Here is an 18,286-nt window from a genome sequence, read left to right as displayed (position 1 = left end):
CACAGAGCAAAATGCATCAGTATCACTTATCACGACAAAGACGATTTTCCACAATACCATTCATTTTTCTCATAGAGAAAATCTGCTTAGACCTGGAGTTCCAAATATGAGCATGACACAAACTACAGAATGATGCACGAATTATAAAGTGTATAAAGTGGCCAGTAGGTGCACAAACTGTTTAAATATTTCAGACCATAAAGCCTAATATACTAGCAATATACACAATGAAATATATATCTACACTCCACTATTTCTTATCTATACTCATCATTTTTCATTTAAACAATCCACTTCCTCATCCCCTTTTCTCCTTTCTTTTCTTTCTTTTCAATTCCTGTCTGCCTGTGTCCACCATTCCTATGGTCAGTTTTTGATTTTTCCTTATCTAAAGGCAACTATGTCTCATATTGTGTATTGAGTTTCTGTCAAACTGTCAATTCTAACAAAGTGTTAATCCATAAAAAACAAAAGAAACAAGTACAAGAAGTAAGAGAGTATCATCCACTGACCGCTCTGTTTCTCTGCTGAACTGGCCCTTGCCCACGTCGTTAACAGCACAGAGACGGAACTGGTAGGAGCGAGCGGGGATGAGGCCACCTACCACAACGCTGGTGGCTTCCGGCTCTATATTGGCCAGGAGTATCGTCCATGGAGCATCTGGCCCACAGAAAGCGAGTCAGAGAAAGACACACACAGAGAGGGTACACTGGTCAGTAAGGTAAAAGCAGATGCTGTAATACAGGGGCCATTAATTCTGGGGGTCCGATGCACACAAAATGATGTAACAAAATGTTCTAAACATAATTTTTATAGGGGTTTGCTGGGATCTTCCCTGGCACACTCACTGTTCTCAGACACCTCCAGGATGTATCGGATGAGGGGGCTGTTGCCATCAAAGGCCTGTGCCCATGTCAGGTTGATGGAGCGCTTCTCTGTAGAGCTGTACGTGGCGACAGGGTTCTCTGGAGCATGGGGCAGCTGTCTGCAAGATGGAGAACCACAGTGACAAAGAGTCAGTGGTCCACAAATATATTTACATGAGCTTTGGTACCCAAAACACATGCTTGCATGCACTTGTGCACTTTTATAAAATCACACATTTAGACAAATCAAGAAATATTCAGTCAAATATTTCAAATAAAATATTGATCATTCAACTAAAAAAAATCTTGTGTTCTTGACAGTCTTGAGGCTGAAGCTTTAGCATTAGCTAGAAAATAATTACTAAGTTAGCCTACTTAGTTAAAATATTTACCCAATAACCAACAGTTGACAGTGCTAAGTAAAACCAACTTGTCATTTCACCAACCACAACACAGAAGGTTTATTTTGCCCTATAACTGTTTTTTTCAGTATTAGGTAAAAACTGTTAGCAACGTAGGCTAATGTAGGCTTGTAAGAATGCTATGTTCAATTAGTAATAAGGCCTGTTTCTGATGTTGCTGATCCAGCCCTACGGACATTTAAAATGTGATTTTTGATAAAACAAACAGAAATATTAACTATTAAATACAATATCAATTCCTGACAAAATGCTCTTTGACATTGAAAAAAACAATTGTATGGACCCCAGAAATCAGACACATTCACCACTCTCCTAGCGTCCCATTATCTACAGTTTTGACATCTGCAGGATGGAGAGAGCAACAGTGTTCTCTTAGGAGGAGTGTTAGAGAGATTGAAAAAGCAGGAAATCCATAATGCAAAGAGGCAGAAAGCAGAGCTAGCAAAGTCAGAGCAACTGTGAGCCAGTGTATAATCTGCCATGACAGGTGAAGGGAGAGGAAAGAGGAAGGAGTGGGTTTAGACCTGACTCTCAGGTAAGCGCTGCGTGAGTCGTTGCCACCCACAGAGGTCACTCTGCAGGTGTAGGTGCCGATGTCCCCTGACCATGTCTGGGAAATGTGCAGGGTGCCGTTGGGGTCCACACGCAGCCGTGGACTCGACTTCACATCTATGGCCAGACCACCTTTCTCCCAGATGTGCCTGAAACACAGAGCAAAAAAACCTGCTATGACAACAAACACTGCAAACAAATAGCTGTGACTACAAACACTGTAAACAAACAGCTATGACCACAAACACTGCAAAAAGAAACAGCTATGATTACAAATACTGCAAAAAACAGCTATGACAACAAACTGTGAAAAAAGCAAACAGAAGCTATGACCACAAACATTGCACAGCTATGACTCAGTAATAATCAGACAGAATTGGTAGTTATTAGCTTGATAAGTTAATTACCAGATATTGACTAGATAAGGCTTAATAGGTGCATAATAATGGACACATAACATTTTGTGCACAAGATTATGATGTATAACACAAATAAACGTGCTTTGGAAAATGCTTATTACACCCTGGTTTTTATTTAATTATGTAGTCCTAAGCAGCCTGTTAATTACCAACTACTGGCTTTTTAAGGCCTAATTAGTGGATTACAAGGGCATTGAAATGACCCTTTATACTGAAATGTTACCTTATTTACTTATGATTTATTGGTGACTATTATTGTCTCCCAGCTGTATGTGTTAAATTAACTGGCATTTGAGATGTCAGGCTGTATTCAGCAATTTGGGTGATAACAGGGCGGTCTGGGTCACTTTTGGACAGAATGTTGTTGGGCTCAGGTCAGTTTCAGCCTTAAACCTTGTTGATATGGTTTAAGTCAGGTCAGTTCAAACAAAATTTTGTAGGGCTCGGGTCAGATTTGTACAGAATTTTGTTGGCCTCAGGCTGGGTTCGCTCAGAATATTGTTGGGCTCTGGTCAGTTTCAAGCTCAAAACTTGATTGTGTGGTTCAAGTCAGGTCGAGTTCAAAATCTTGTAGGGCTCGAGTCAATGTCGTACATAGTTTCGATTCTGTTCAAGCCAGATTCAGGCAGAATGTTCTCAGGTTACATTTGGCTTTAGACCAAAATGTCCGGTCTAAATAAAGCTCTGATTCAAGTGACACACAAATCGGCATGCAAGCACATGTACACATGAAATATATAAGACACTCTGGCAAGCAAACACACAAACAATCACCCTTAACTCACATTGGCATGCATACATAAACAAGCACATAATACACCCTGGGACACAAACACTCAAGCACACGCATACATTTTGGTCTGCAATATGTATTACCAAACATGCATACATAAAACAGTCATGCACACACACACAAACACACTTTACACACATGAGCATGCAAACACACATACGCAGTACTGTGCAAACGTCTGAGACCACCTTTCATTTATTTATTTTCTAGTCAAAATGGCCATTAAGTAAAAGTTATTCATTTTTCAGGAGATATATCTGAGAAAAAGAAAATATTTAGAGAAATTGGGACTCCTAACAACCATGCGAGACCTGGCAGACCACTAAAAGTGTCACCATCTGATAAACAGTACTCCAGTCAAACAGTACTCCATCCTTCTAATGTGAGAAGACAACTTAACACTAGGAGTCTGAAAGGATGTGTAGCTGTCAAGAAGCCATTACTGAGAAAAAGAAAGAGGTATTAAAGAAGAAAATTTGCAAACCAAAAAAAAAAAAAGCTGCTAGTGTTCTCAGAATAATGGACTGACCACTCAAAGGCCAAACCTCAACATCACTAAATGTAATTGGGATTTTTTGGATCGTGAAAAGCAGTAAATGCAACCAACTTCTAAGACTGAACTTTAGAGGTGTGGAAAATATCGCTGCTGATATTTTCCACAACTGAAAGCAAGTCTCCCAAAAAGAATGGACGGTGTAATAAAAGCAAAGGGTGGACACTATAAATGCTGCAAAATGTTCTATAATATTTAGTTATGGAGGCCTCTATGTACGTTTCTGTTAAATATATGCTTTCTGTTTTTATTCCTGACTCTGTAAGAGGAATACCTTGTGCTTGATGGCTGTTTTGCCTAGAAATGAAATAAACGAAGGGTGATCTCTGACTGTTGCACAGTGCTCTACATTAAGTATATAATTCAAACATACACACACACATGCTTGAAGCTCCGATACACATAAAACAAGCATATATAATGCATTCTGACATGCAAACATGCACACACACATAAAAAACACACTCCTGTATTGGCATGCAAGAACACAAACACACAAATTACACATTTATAACACCCCCTGACACAAGAACACACACGCACACAACAAGCATATATAATATACTCTGGCACACAAAAACACACACATTTTAATTGCAGCTGCATCGACTCCCCGGTTTAATCTCCTGTGTCTTGTGTTTAATTAAAGTCTGCATCTAAGTTATTGCTCTGTTTACATATTCATCTGTTTCCCTCGATCAAATCAATAAGAGCAGCTCAGCAGGTGACAGCTAAATCAACTCTTATGAGACTGAGTGCAATAAAGAGAGTGCCAAGACTGAGTGAGTGAGTTACTGTTGATCAGAGATGATGAGAGATGAGAGAAAGCGAGACAGGGAGGGAGAGAGAGAGAGAAAGAGAGACATTAGTAGATAGAGAGGGAGTGAAAGGCAGGGGGGAGATGGGGCAGAAAGACAGAGGGGTTACCTGACGGTGACACTGGGGTCATGGGTCACGCCGCAGGACATTGTGGCTTTGGTGCCTTTGATGACGCTCTGGTCCTGCGGAAGGTTGGTGATGCGGGTTCGCGCTGACAGAACACATAGACAATAACTCGCATGTAATAAACATTACTGTTTTATGAGAGCATTAACCCCTTACGGGACTCATATCCTACACTGTTCTTGTTTTTGCTTTGCCTGGGATATACCTATGACACTTGTGTGGATTTATGTTCCAAGTAATTGTACTTTAAAAGGTACAAAGCTGTCCTCAAGGCCCAATTGTGTACCTTAAAGGCCTCATTTTTCTTGTTATTCTATTTTTTCCCCTGAGGTCTGCAATATTTGTAAGTGCCAAAAACAGTTCAGTTTCCATATATGGACTATTGGACTGAGGAGGGAAACAATAATTACAGTAGCCACACTGATATGCAGCCATTAATATCCATGAATAATCCGGCTAATAGCTCAATTGGAATAGAATATGTCCATGTGTACACAGATACATCCGATTAAGGCCATTCCGAATACAATTTCTATCCGATTGAACAAGGTGGGTAATCCTGTAAATCATCCATTAAATACAAGAATAACAGCCATGTAAACACCTGTATCTAATTACATTCCCAATGTGAAAGTTTAAGTAAGTTCTGCGCATGTGCATTTGCATCATTATGCAAGTTTACAATGTCCACCATGGCGGGAGCCAGAAAATGGTCTGCAGAGGAGTCTAAATTTATGCTTCAAACTTTAAAAGACTTAAAAACAGCTAGCAGGTTGGATGGCCGTACAGCTCGCAATAACAAGCTGGTCAGGCAAATACATGAGCAAATGAACCTCAGTGGTTTTACAGAAACTATAGAGCAAATTGAAACTCCAATTGAAAACTCAGGCAATAAACTGCTGCTCAACTCACTCTGACTGGACTCATGTGATGCCTATTGTCACAGTAACGTCTATCCTAAGTGGTACTCTATGTCTGCATGTTATTTTGGATCTGATTACTTGTAGTGTGCATGTAAAAGGAGATTTTCATCAGATTGTTGGGTAGAGTGTGCATATAAACACATCAGTCTTAATCAGATTGACAAAAATCACTGCATGTAAAAAAAAGCCGCTGTTAAAAGGTGAAGGAAATTCTACCGTATGAGCCCTTTAACTGAGTTTTAAAAGTACACTATTTTCACCTTCCCAGGGGAAAGGCACATATTAAAAACTTTTCATAAGTGTTTTTTCTATGGAACCTGTACTCAGGACAGTGTATATGGAGTCAGTGCAAGTTAAAAAACAATTTCAACAGAATATGATACTGTTCCCTAACTGAAACACTGGAAATGTACCCTTGACAGATACCACGCCAATGACAGTTAAGTACTTTTTTTTCTGAGAGTGCAGAATTAAATAGGCTGTTCTTGTCAATGTGTGACATACCATACTATACACTATACAACGGCCATTAAGTATGTTCGTCATTTTTTAGAAGATATTTTGGAGATTGGATCTAAGATAATCTACGTAGAAGAATATAGAGGGAAAGAGTCGAAGGAAATAAGTGAAAAAAAAAACAGTGAAAAAGAGTTTCCAAAACTGGGGAACAAAAACGATTAAAAGATATAGAGAAAATGGGTCTCCTAACAACCATGCAAGACCTGCTAGACCACAAAACTGCCACCATCAGATAAACAGTACTCAAAGCTTTCACTGTATAGAAGAAAATCAAGCTCTACTCTTACTTCAGATCTGGAAAATCAGCAGATGTTTCTATCTGTCCCTCCACTATTAGAAGACAACTCAACTTCCAGACTGAGCCTGAAAAGTTTGCACTAAAGGACATCTTGAGAGTTGTAGAGTATTGTTTTAAGAAATCTGTAACTGGGACTACTTGGATTGTGAGAAACAGAAAATGTAACCAACAGCTGCCAAAAATGTATTTTATGAAACCATAAATCTGAATAGAACAGGATTTTTTTTTTTGCTACCTACCATAAGGAGAAAAACTACACTGTTTTCTGTATTACTATATATTTTTAGAACGTTCTATGTGTATAAATAGAACAATACAAAAAAGAAATGCAACCAGCTTCTTAAACTGATGGTCTAAGATGGTGTGGAAAAATATTTCTGCAGATTCATTACATTTAGTTGTTGTTATTTTTGTTAAAAACAGAAATAGCCGCTTTAAATGAAATAAATTAAATAAACACTCTGACTTTTGCACAGTGCTGTACCAACTACTCTCTGCTCTCACTCACCCCACACCACCAGGCTAGCGGAAGCCTCGTCAATGCCACGAGAGTTGCTGGCCATGCAAGTGTAGGTGCCAGCGTCGGACAAGTGAGAAGGGCTGACCAGCAGACTGCCCGACTCCAGCAGGGTGAAGCGGGGCAGCTGCACCGAGCCACTGGCCAACACTCGCTCGCCTGTAGAGAAAGAGAGAGAGAGTGAGAGAGATAGAGAGAGAGCATGACAAATATATATAGAGAGACAAAATGATAAGAAAGAGAGAGGGAGACAGAGAGAAAGGAGAGCCAGTTAGGAGAGTTGAAGGAAGAGATCAGAAAAATGATGTCTCGTCCGTTTATCAAAAGGCCGGTGCTTTAGCGGCATGATAAATCCCACAATGCCTCGGCCTCTGCAGCTGCACTGATGGATCTGGCTCCAGGAGGTCTTCTGATAACACTCTGTTTTTGTCAGGCCTGAGTCCAGGCAGGTGTGTGAGATGACTGATTAGCGGCTGACCTTTCTGCCACGTGATGGCGGGACGCGGAGCTCCGGACGTTTCGCAGTGCAGGATGACCGACATGCCGTCGATCACGGCGCTGTCCGTCGGCCCCGCAGTGATGTTGGGGGCAATGCCTGGGGCAGACAGGACGAGACCGCTCAGATAACACAGTCTCTGACAGTACAGTGCAAGTCAGCATAGCAGTACGAGAGCAGGTGTATTGTGTGTGTGTGTGGGATAAAGTTATCGCATAGGAATCTTTCTTCATGCATTCTATTACAGAAAAAAGCAAAGACGACAGATAAAATAAAAAAGGAAAGAATCTTATCAAAATCAGGATTGGAAGGTAAGAAAAATGCTTTGTGGGCTCTGTACCTGCTCACTATCTCTCTTCTCCACTCTCCTTATCTCTGACTGTTTTCCTCTTTCTCTCTCTCTCTATCTCACCCTCTCCTCCTCTCCTGACTATCCGCTTCCCTCTTCTTCTGCCTACCTCTCTCTCTTCATCTCTTCTTCACTCTTTCTCTATACCACCCCATCGGCCTCTCTCCCATCCTCTCCTCCTCTTTCCTCTCTTTCAGCCTGTCTCTGCCTTTTCCTCTTTCTGTCTCTCTGACTCTCTGCTTCCTTCTCTTTCTGTCTGTCTCTCCCTCTCTTCCTCTCTCACTGTCTCTTCCCCACTCCCCTTCTTTATCCCTTTATACTGTTCTGACACCCTCTCTCCATTCCTCTATTCCTCTCCCTGTTTGTTTCTTTCTCCCTTTCTCCCCCTTTCTCCCTCTCTTTCTCTACCTCACCCTCTTTCTGTCTCTTGGGCTCTCTGCTTTTCTCTCTTTCTGTCTCTCTCTTCCTCTCTCACTGTCTCTTCTCTACTCTCCTTCTTTATCCCTTGATATCCTGACATTCACTCTCTCCATCCCTCTATTCCTCTCCCTCATTTTCTGTTTGTTTCTCTTTCTCCCGTTTTCCTCTCTCTCCCTCACTCCACCTTTGTCTTTCCCACTCTCTGCTTTCCTCTCCTTCTGTCTGCCTCTTTCTTTCTCTTCCCCACTCTCTCTTCCTCTCCACTGTTTTTCAAAGAGAGTCGCTCTCTTTTTCTCTTTCTCCTGTTTTTTTGTCCATTTTGTTTTCCTCTCCTTCTGTGTGTGTCTCTTTCTCACCCTCTCTTTGTCTCTCCTGACTCTTTGCTTCCACAGCCCTCTGTCTCTTTCTCTCTCTCTGCCTTTATACTACCCCATCAATCACTCTCTCCCTCCCTGTCTTCCTCATTCTCCTTCTCTGTCTATGTCTGTTTCTCTTCCTATCTCTCTTTCTCCCTCACTTCCCCTCTCTATCTTTACAATACTCCTCCACTTTCCCCCTCTCTCCCTTTATAGTATCCCATCACTCCCTCTCTTCCTCACTTTCCTTCTATCTCTCTGTTTCTCTTTCTTTTCCTAAATCTCTCTTACCCTCTCTTCTTTTCCCTCTTTCTCTTCCCCCTGCTCCTGTCTCTCTCTCTCTCTCTTTCTCTCACACACATCTCTTCTACACTCTGCTCTCTCTCTCTGCTTCTATTCTACACAATCTCTCTCTCTCTCTGCATCCCTTTCTTCCTCATTCTCATTCTCTCTGTATGATTCTTTTTCTCTCTCTCTTTTTCCCTTGCACTTTCTCTCCCACAGTCTCTCATTCTCCTTTCTCTATCTGCTTTTCTCTCCTGTCAGCTTCTCTTTCTCCCTCTATACTTTCCTACCACTCTCTCTCAATCCCTCTGCTACCCACTCTCCTACTTTCTCTGCTTCTCTCTTTCTCTCTTACTCTGTTTCTCCCTCTCCCTCCCTCTGCTGCCCTCTCTTTCTGTCTGCCTTTCTCTCTCTACACTACCTTCTGTCATTCTCTCTGTCTCCTTCTCTCCTTTCTTCCTCACTCAATCCTCTCTCTCTTTATGAAAGCGGCTGATAAGTCTGTGTGCTTGTAAGATGACAGATGTGGCAGGGTAAGATAAGGCAGCAGATGAATGAGGCTGAAGTGAAGTGGTAGAAATGGTCTGTGGGTGGAGCTAGTGACAGTGCCACATGATGATGTGTACGCACTGGTGACGGCCAAATACGTGTTGGTTTGGATCTCTCCAGCCAGGTTGCGGGCAAAGCACTGAAACATGCCGGTGTCGTCTGGCAGCAGCCCATTAATCTGCAGACTGCCGCCCACCAGCACCCTGTAGCGTGGGGTCTTCACAGGGCTGATAGGGACAGCGTCCTTATACCACACAATGTCTGGCTGAGGAACACCTGGGTAGAGAGGACAGAGAGGGGTAGACTGACCCGTTACTGGCAGTTCTCTGTTAGATGCTAGCGTATCTCTGTCTGCACATTTACATTGTTTTCCTCCTCTATCACATCCTTACACATTACATACAGAATGCAGCATCACTTCGCAAATGCATTCTTTTGTAACAAGCAAAAATGTAATTCAAGCTAATGAGAAACTGCAGCGTACTGTATAAGTTTTTTTTTTTTCTTCAATTTAGCCATAGCCAATGCCCACCCACTAGGTAGGTCTCCCTCTATCACACGATACTGCCAAGCTGGCAGCATGGAAGGCTAGCACTGAGACAAGTGAAACACAACTGGATATTTCTGAACTGCCTCCAATGCAATGTCATTGGACGGCTTAACATGAATGGAAGAGCTAGATGTTAGCCAACAGACACCTAAAACACACACATGCATGCACACTTGCATACACACACACACACTCACCCCGGGCCTGGCAGGGGATGTCCACAACCTTCTCCATCTCAGCAGTGATGTGCCGCTCTGGCTCCTTCACAAACTGAGGGTGTTCTATAGAGAGCAGTCAAAGATAGCAGCACAGCCTATAAAAACGTTTATAAGACCACAAATGCTGTAAAAGGAAGCTTAGTGTACTCATTCAATTTAGCGCAATGAAGCTGCATCTATGTCTGAAAATGCATTTAAAGCAGAAGCTTTTCTGTTAAAGTGTATTCTGACTGAATTAGTCAATCAAATGGCTGAATGTGTGCTAGAGGTGTGTGGGGGGCTACCGAGCACATGCAGGTAAGCTCCAGCGGTGACAGAAGGCACACTGCTGCTGCGCAGCGATGCCTCACACTCGTAGTAGCCGCTGTCACTGACCAGTGGCCCGCTGATGGTCAGCCGCCGGCCAAAGTCCCTCAGGCCGCGGTTGACCACCACACCGTTTTTACGCCACGTTATACTGAGCTTAATAAGGGGTCTAAAAGAGAGAGAGAGTGAGAGACAGAGGCAGAGACAGAGATAGAAAGACAGGGAGAAAGAAAGAGAAGAAAAAAACAGAAAAACAAAGAGTAGAGAGTACGTGAGAGAAATAGAAGAGGTGAGAGAAACAAGACGAAAAAAAGGCAAAGGATAACAATGACAAAGAATAACAAAGAAAAAATGACCAAGGGAAAGAAGGAGAAAAGGGAGTGAAAAAAATCAAAAGAGAGAAAGATAAAAGAAAGGGCGAAAAAGAGAAAACAGAAAGTAAGAGATTAAGGGAAAAAGAGAACGGCAGAAAGGGAAGACAAAGAGAAAGGCAGGGGGATAGAAAGAAAAAGAGGTAAAGTAAGGGAGATAAAGAGAAAAAGAGAGCAATGGAGAAAGGAAGTGAAAGAGACAGATGGATTGAGAGAGAAAGAGAGAAAGAAAGAGAAAAACGGTATAAGGGGGATAGATAGATAGAGTGAGAGAGATGAGAGAAAGGAGATGAAAAGGTGTGAGAATGCTAAAATGGTCAGGACAGAAAAAAATGAAATTGCTGTTTTTTGATGGAAAAGCAGTTTTCGTGCATGCACACACCACACACACCTGGCATTGGCCACACACTCCAGAGTGACCTCAAACGTCCCCACCATCACACTAGTGTTCTTTGGCGGGATGATGATAGTGGGAGCAATCGGATCAGCAGGCCCACCCACATCTGGGTAGAGAAAGGCACAGAGAAAGAGGGAGAATGAGCGAGAGAGAGAGAGGGAGAGAGAGAGAGAGAGAGAGAGAGAGAGAGAGAGAGAGAGAGAGAGAAAGAGTGGGAGAAAAAGAGAGAGGAAGAGAAAGAGAGAGTGGGAGAAAAAAGAGAGAGAGAGAGAGAGTGAGTTGGGGGGGTAAAAGTGGAGTGCTGTTCTTCACAGAGGCTGTTTGTTCTCAATCTGCCATAATCTCCACACCTCTCCATTATGCCATCACTTTTACTTTCACTCTAGCCCCCTTCTATTCCACCATGCTGTCTGCTTCTGTATACAACCCTCACCATTACACTATTGTATGCGTAATTGGCACTGCTCTCTATTCCTCTTTGTGTTGCACCTGAGAGACAACTCTTTCTGCCTCCTCAGCGCACAGTAATACCATCATTAAGGTGCCATGCTATTGAATGGAGTCTGATTGAGAGGTGCAGACATACTGATTAAACGCACTGCAATCACTCGCTGGCTCCAGAAAGGCTCCGGCCAGGCATCGATTCCCTGCCCTCAATCACTGATCTCTCTCACTCTCTCACTCTTTTTCCCCTGCCTTCTGTCTCTCCTCGTTCGGATCTTCTTATCTGCCTCACCTTCCGTTTCGGTTCTCTGTGGAACAGGTGGGTCCCTCTGAGTCTCCCTCTCTCTCTCCAGCCTCCTGTCTTTCATAAATCCACCGTTGCGGTGGGGGTTTATTAAAGAGAGAGGCTGATTTTATGTGGCTGCTTAATCACGCTGTCACTGAGGCGCGGCGGGACATAACGGACCACCACAGGCCGCCACAGGCTAAAACGGATTGGGCAGGGAATGAGGGACTATTGATCGGGAGTAAAAACATGGTCTGGTGAATATATGGATGGCCACCAGAGGGCACCAAAGCTGCATATGCTGTATTGGTTGGATCACCTGTTGGAAAGCTATTCGCATCCCTTCCAAATCACCATCCCAGTCTCTGGTTCGACTCTGCTGCTGTATTTCAATGTCAGTGTATTTAAGTCAATGTAGACGTAGCTAAACATGGCAATGGGTTTGCATTATTTGTTTAGGTACATGTGGCATGGGCTTTCTCTATACTCACTCTCCACATTGAGAATGACCGGCTGACTGGTCTTGTTCTCCCCATTCTTGTCGTTGACGGCCTGAGCGTAGTAGCGTCCCGCGTCTGGCGCCACCGTGGACAGGATGACCAAGGTGTTGTCCAGTGTGAGAGCTCTAGAAGACAAATGACATTTACATAAGCTCTGGACACTAATGTCAAAGATCAAAAACAAGTATTTTTCAATATTCATGAAACATTTGAGGTATTTTAAACAAAATGATTATGCTCATGCTGTTCTGTTCCTCAGTCCTGCATTACCAGCAAACTGCTAGATGACAATGTACACTTGCACTAGCTATCTAAGCGGTCTAGCCATTCACTCACAACAGCGCAAACTAGCATGACAGGAAACTCAGCTAGCTAGCTAGTTTCAGTGTTAAAATTATGCAGAGGCCATGAGTTTCAGGTAAACGTCAATGTGCGTCTTTACTCACTAGATGGAGAGGTTGAATCTGTCTATCCATTCATTCACAACAGCGCAAAGCAGCACAACAGTTAGGAAACTCCGCTAGCTATCTAGCTATTTTCTTTGTTGAAACTGTGGAGAGTTTGAGGGAAATGTCTCAGAACAAGAGAAGATTGTGGCAAAAAAAGTCGCCACATGTCCTTTGAAGTACTGGTTTGGTTTCCGTAAATAAGATGTAACTTTTTTCTAAAATCATACCTTTTGTTTTCTGTCAAGGTTCAAAATACTATTTAGAAACAAAACACATTAAGATATGCATATAATAATGCTAAATTATCGATATTGAATGATCTGGAAAAAAAAAAAAACATTAGAAGAAGATGTTTGTCCATTTAAGGCCCAGCCTTACTTCAGCCAGCCACACACACCCACACGCACACACCAGCACACAAACATTCATAAACAAACTGATAAAGTCCAATAGGCCGCATTAGTTATACTGTTTGCACAGAGCACCCAGGGAGGAGAAGTGCTTTGGGATTGTGGCCACTCCGGCTGAGTGTGTGCGCTCAAATGAGAGGCGACACTCGGCGCGCTGCGAGATTAGACGCCGCCGAGCTGTCAGCGGGGCCGCCCGATCGCGGGCCAGGTTAAGCCGACTCCCGCACAATTAGAGTGAGGGCTCTCGTGGAGCGAGGCCGCGAGCGCCACAGCGGAATATCAATGCTCCGGAGAGACACGGCCAACGAGCAGTAAACAAATCGTACACTGTCAGGGCCTCTCAGCGTCAGCGACCGGCAACACTGACACACCGAGAGCCAGGAGGAGAGCTCTTCTCTGCTGGAGCTGGCGCTGAGCAATCCGGTGGAGACTTGAGAGTTTTACGTAACCCCTGCCTCTGGACCTGGAGGCTCAGCTGGGATTTCAGGCGCATGCCTGGTCGAGTAACATCTAGCTGAAGCCCCCGCAGATCAAGCCCCAGGCTGGACTGGGCAAAGCTTTAGCTCAGGCAGAAGGAGCCCCAGCTTAGACTGTCGTCAGACAGAAAGCTAAACTGTTGCTGTGGTAGTTAGCATTAATGTTAAGTGATAGTTTGTTAGCAGAACTTAATTGTTTCGGAGAAGGTGTGTTGTTTTTATATAATTATGAATAAAATTACTTGCACACCCCTGGTTCAGCAAATCTTTAGCTTGAGCAGCAAGAACCTGACAGAATTTAGTCAGCTAGATAACCTACTGTGATATGTAATATTAAAGCTAGGTGTACGTTTTGTAGAGGATTGTTTTAGAAATGGTATACTATAATATATAATATAATTTACTATTATATTTACATTTAGCCCCTGGCTGATTAAAGTCTTGAACAGAAGACGCCCTAAATTGAGCAGAAGGTAGTCAGCTAGCTAAACTCTTGTTGTGATACAATGCTAGATGTAAGTTTTCCAGTGGAAAGAAACTGTTTAGGAATGGTATGCTGTACTAACATAATTTTCAATTACATTTACATAAAGCCCCTGGCTGGGCAAAGTCTTAGCTTGAACAGAAGGTGCTAACCTTGAGCAGAAGTTAGCCAGCTAGCTAAATTCACAACAATGCTAGGGGCCTGTTTTACAGTGGAAAGAACTAAAGAAATTCTATACTCTAGTAACATAATTATGATTCAAATCACAAAATGTTACATATGCATATGTTCCCAGTCTCTGCTTGGACAGAAGAAGCTCCATCTTGAGCGGAGGTAAGCCAGCTAGCTAAACTGGCTTACTTCCAGTGGGAAATTCTGGCCTTCTCACCAACTTTAGCCATTATTTACCCCTCCAGTGATTAGAGTGAAATGTGTCCATTTTGGTGACTGCTAGGCAGTTGTGATTATTTTGAGTCTAGGCGTTTGCCAATGAGCTGATTATAAGAAAAAACAGTGTGGGGTCTGTACTGCCGGTTGCACAGGCTGCTGTTATTGCCTTGGGAAACAGGGAGGGGAAAAGTGGATGACGCAAGGCAACACAGCCACTTATGCAGACAAGAACTATAAAACTTTTCATTCCATGTACTTGAATTGGGATGTGCTATCTTGGTTTAGCTTATAAATAATCCTTGCTGAAGTGTTTAAATGCCTGGCAGCTCTTTCGCAACTGACATTGTACAATGTATCTGAATGGTATGTTTTAGGTGGCAGCCTTTTTCTGACAAGCCAGTGCTCCAAATGTGGATGCGTGGAGCGTAGATAGACAAAAATCATGTATTTCTGTTACAAATTTAAGGCAGCAATGTTAGCTGCTCAGCAAAGCTCTCTGTTTTAACAATGCAATTTCATTGGTATGGGAGATTTTATGAATAATGCTATCAATACTTCAAATTATATAACCATCCTGTGATCCCCATGAGACCAAATTTTAAAAGTTGCAGGGGCATGTCCCCTATCCCCTCTATATTTGCACCAGTGGGTAGCACTTTGTTTGAAAGTTTATTAGGGAAAATGAATTGTTTGAGAAAAACAATTTATGCTGTAATTACATAAAGAAAGTTTGATAACATCATTCTTTTGGTAACTTTTTCGCTTGATTGAGAACATAGCTAACCCAAACCTGTACCCTAACTTTTACCTTAACCCTTTTACTTTGTAATTTATGTCTGCCCACACAGGGGCATCTTTCATTCAGCCTAAGGCTTCATACTGTTGGTCATGGGGGTTACTGCTGGCTTGATCTGCCAAAAAAAAGCCCCTTCTTCAGCCTAAGGCACAGAGGAGCATTCTCCTCCTCAGGTGTCAGAAAGCCTCACATCAGCTTCAACACACTGGACGATCGGCATGAATTATAGATCCTCAAACAACCAAGCTGTTTCTCGTCCAACTGCCTGCTGGCAGCCCAGGTAAATTAATCTCAGCTGATTACGAAGATGAGCCTAACACTGACTGCGTGCACACACACGTGTGTAGGCACACATACACACACACACACACACACCACATAGGATGTGTGCGGTCAGGAGAAAGCTCTGTCAATCAGCCAAGGTCGTCAATAAAGGCCTTTTGTCCACTTTGTCTAATTGGTTCCCCCGCCGCCTGCTCTCTCTCTCTCGCCTTCAATCACACCCGCTCCAGAGTCAACAGGGGTTCTTATTTATTATAGCTGACTTTATCAATGCTGCAACGAGATGCTGCAATATCAGCCCCGCCGTCTTCCCAGGGGTCCAGGCTTGCGGCAGGAGAAGAGCTTGTAGGGTAGTTAAACAATAATATGGCAGGCCTCTCTTGATGCACTGATAATAATGCGCAGCGTGTGAAAGTTGATCCACATCAGCCTAGGCTGAGCCTGCCACAGGCTTACATGCGACTGCTGGGGGGGATCTTGCGTCCATCCCGGAACCACGTGATCTGAGGTCGTGGGAAGCTGGGGATCCGCGGGGGAAAGATAAGGGCAGCCTCACCCTGCGACACCACCTGAGAACGCTCACCCTCCGTAAAGCTCTCCATGTCTGAGAGAGAGAGAGAAAGTTAGTTAAGAGAGGGAATTATTTACTTAAGTGAAGTCTGGCAACAAATAAAGTTTACACAATCTTCCTTTTTCTGAAAATGTATTTGATCAGCCAAGACATGTTTGCCGTTCAAAGCTTGTTTCTTTAGTTTGGTACCGGGCAAGAGATGTTTGAGTCGAGTTTCATGTCAGTAGGATCATGTTTTGTCTCTAGGGTCTGAATGTGAAGAAAGTCTTGGGTCTTTAGTTGAGAATTTTATCTTGGTCTTGTGTTTAGCTGCAGCCATTACATTTTACAAAAGGAAATCCTTAATAAAAACCTGCCAGTCTTGACACAGCTTACATTTTTTATAGACAAACTATCAGGCTTAAGGATAGAACTTCAGCATTACATGCAGTAAGTGAGGTGCTTAAAGGAAAGAGGCAAAACAGCATGAAACAGTTTGGTTAGCCTGGTTAGCTAGCTTGAGCGTGTAACAGCATTTCTGCATTAATGTTGGCGATTTATTCAGATTTTTCTCAGGCTGAAAATACAGAAGTCTCAAGTATTAAATCCAGGTCAAGTCATCCGTTATTTAAATGTCAGTCCAAGTAGAGTCGCAAGTCAGGGCAATATTTGACTTAAGTCTGATTCATTGATTCGAGTGCCCATCTTTGGACTGGAGTCTAATGGAGCTAACAAGTAATAGAAATTTATATTTCAAACCACCTTGAATTGTTAAGTAATCCTAAATAAACTTAGCGACTCGAGGTAGAGGGATGAAGGGATAATTGTGTAAATGAGATTTTCCTTCCTTTAAAGCATACCCCACCACCACCACCCGTGATTTCATTCTCACTGCTTTCTCATTTGCACTTACAGGCAACCTGCACTTGAGTGCTCCTCTGCATTAGAGCTCCGACCCGGTTCCTCACTATGCACCTGTAGAAGCCAGCATGGGAGCGGTCCAACGACGGGATGAGGTACCTGGTGGACATGACGTTTATGACAGTCACTTATTTCCATTTCATTTTCCACACGAAAGACCCTGACACACACACACACACACAGATTTGTGCATGCATTCACACAGGCTCTCTACTGATATATCACAAAATGAAATATCTCAGGCTTTCCAAAAGCCTATTCGCTCCTGAGGCTATAAGCAATCATCTGGTGCTAGCATTCTGCTTGAGTGCAGAATTTTTGGCCATTGCACTCAGACCTGATCCACGCCTAACTCTAAGTAAACCCCCCTCCCAATGCCTATAATGGAATGCTTTTTTCAGGGCCCACTTGATGTTGTGATGACAACATGCAGTACGAGAGGCCATTAAGTCCGAAAGCAGGGCAGAACAAGGATCAGAAACAGTGCATGTGTATGTGTGAATGCATGAGCATGTATGTGTGTGGCTCTGGCTGTGTGTTGATCAATGGGAGTCAGATATTCTGTACAACAAGACTGCATTAGGCCAGTTGAGAGTTACGTGAGGTGTCTATATGCGTAAGACCACCCTGGGGAACCTGGTCAAAATCCTGTGTGGTATACAGTTCTAGCATTAGGTCTCTATACATGAGCACTGCCACTTTTGTTCAATGAATCCCTAATTCACTTAGCTGCTCACACTGAGCTCCTTATCGCCCCGCTCAGCTTCCCCTGCAGTGCCATTCACATATTCCTGATACTGTAGTCAAGTGGATTCAGGTTCTCCCTTTGATCAGAAGTGGGGAGGAATAACAAGCAGAAGCGTGATCCTTGCTCTCAAATGCATGCATACACGCACACACTGGTGTATGGTTCACTGACTAAGGAGAAGGATGCAGGTGAGGAGTTGTAGCCACTTGGGATCTCACAGTGAGGCTCCTGGACAGGTCCTGCTGTTCTTGCTACCGCAAGTCACAAAATCTCAAATAAAGGCTAAAAGAAAACATTAAAAAGGGCTGCTTTTTAAAGAAAAGTGTTATCCTCAGGGCCAAGTTAGGGCTTACTAAAATGCATTGCATCATAAAGTATTGGGCAAAAGTCTGAGACACCATTTATTTATTTACTTTCCAGTCAAAACAGCCATACGTACAAGCTAT

At 43.1% G+C, this 18,286-nt stretch overlaps 1 protein-coding gene across 1 annotated transcript in view; it reads right to left on the bottom strand.

Annotated features, from left to right (window-relative positions):
- sdk2a (sidekick cell adhesion molecule 2a) overlaps window positions 1-18,286 on the bottom strand; it is a 144,088-nt gene that overhangs the window by 44,550 nt on the left and 81,252 nt on the right. Inside the window, exons 3-15 of the mRNA XM_036590606.1 lie at window positions 17,085-17,191; window positions 16,078-16,225; window positions 12,326-12,459; window positions 11,099-11,210; window positions 10,315-10,505; window positions 10,010-10,093; window positions 9,344-9,538; window positions 7,286-7,402; window positions 6,799-6,966; window positions 4,533-4,635; window positions 1,813-1,989; window positions 849-985; window positions 513-660 (exon numbers count right to left, since the gene is read on the bottom strand). Of these exons, the coding sequence (XP_036446499.1) occupies window positions 513-660; window positions 849-985; window positions 1,813-1,989; window positions 4,533-4,635; window positions 6,799-6,966; window positions 7,286-7,402; window positions 9,344-9,538; window positions 10,010-10,093; window positions 10,315-10,505; window positions 11,099-11,210; window positions 12,326-12,459; window positions 16,078-16,225; window positions 17,085-17,191 (1,821 nt within the window). The remainder of the gene's footprint in view (window positions 1-512; window positions 661-848; window positions 986-1,812; window positions 1,990-4,532; window positions 4,636-6,798; window positions 6,967-7,285; window positions 7,403-9,343; window positions 9,539-10,009; window positions 10,094-10,314; window positions 10,506-11,098; window positions 11,211-12,325; window positions 12,460-16,077; window positions 16,226-17,084; window positions 17,192-18,286) is intronic.

Source organism: Colossoma macropomum, unplaced genomic scaffold, assembly GCF_904425465.1.
Source record: "Colossoma macropomum unplaced genomic scaffold, Colossoma_macropomum, whole genome shotgun sequence".
Taxonomy (NCBI): domain Eukaryota; kingdom Metazoa; phylum Chordata; class Actinopteri; order Characiformes; family Serrasalmidae; genus Colossoma; species Colossoma macropomum.
This window is presented reverse-complemented; position numbering and strand designations above follow the sequence as displayed.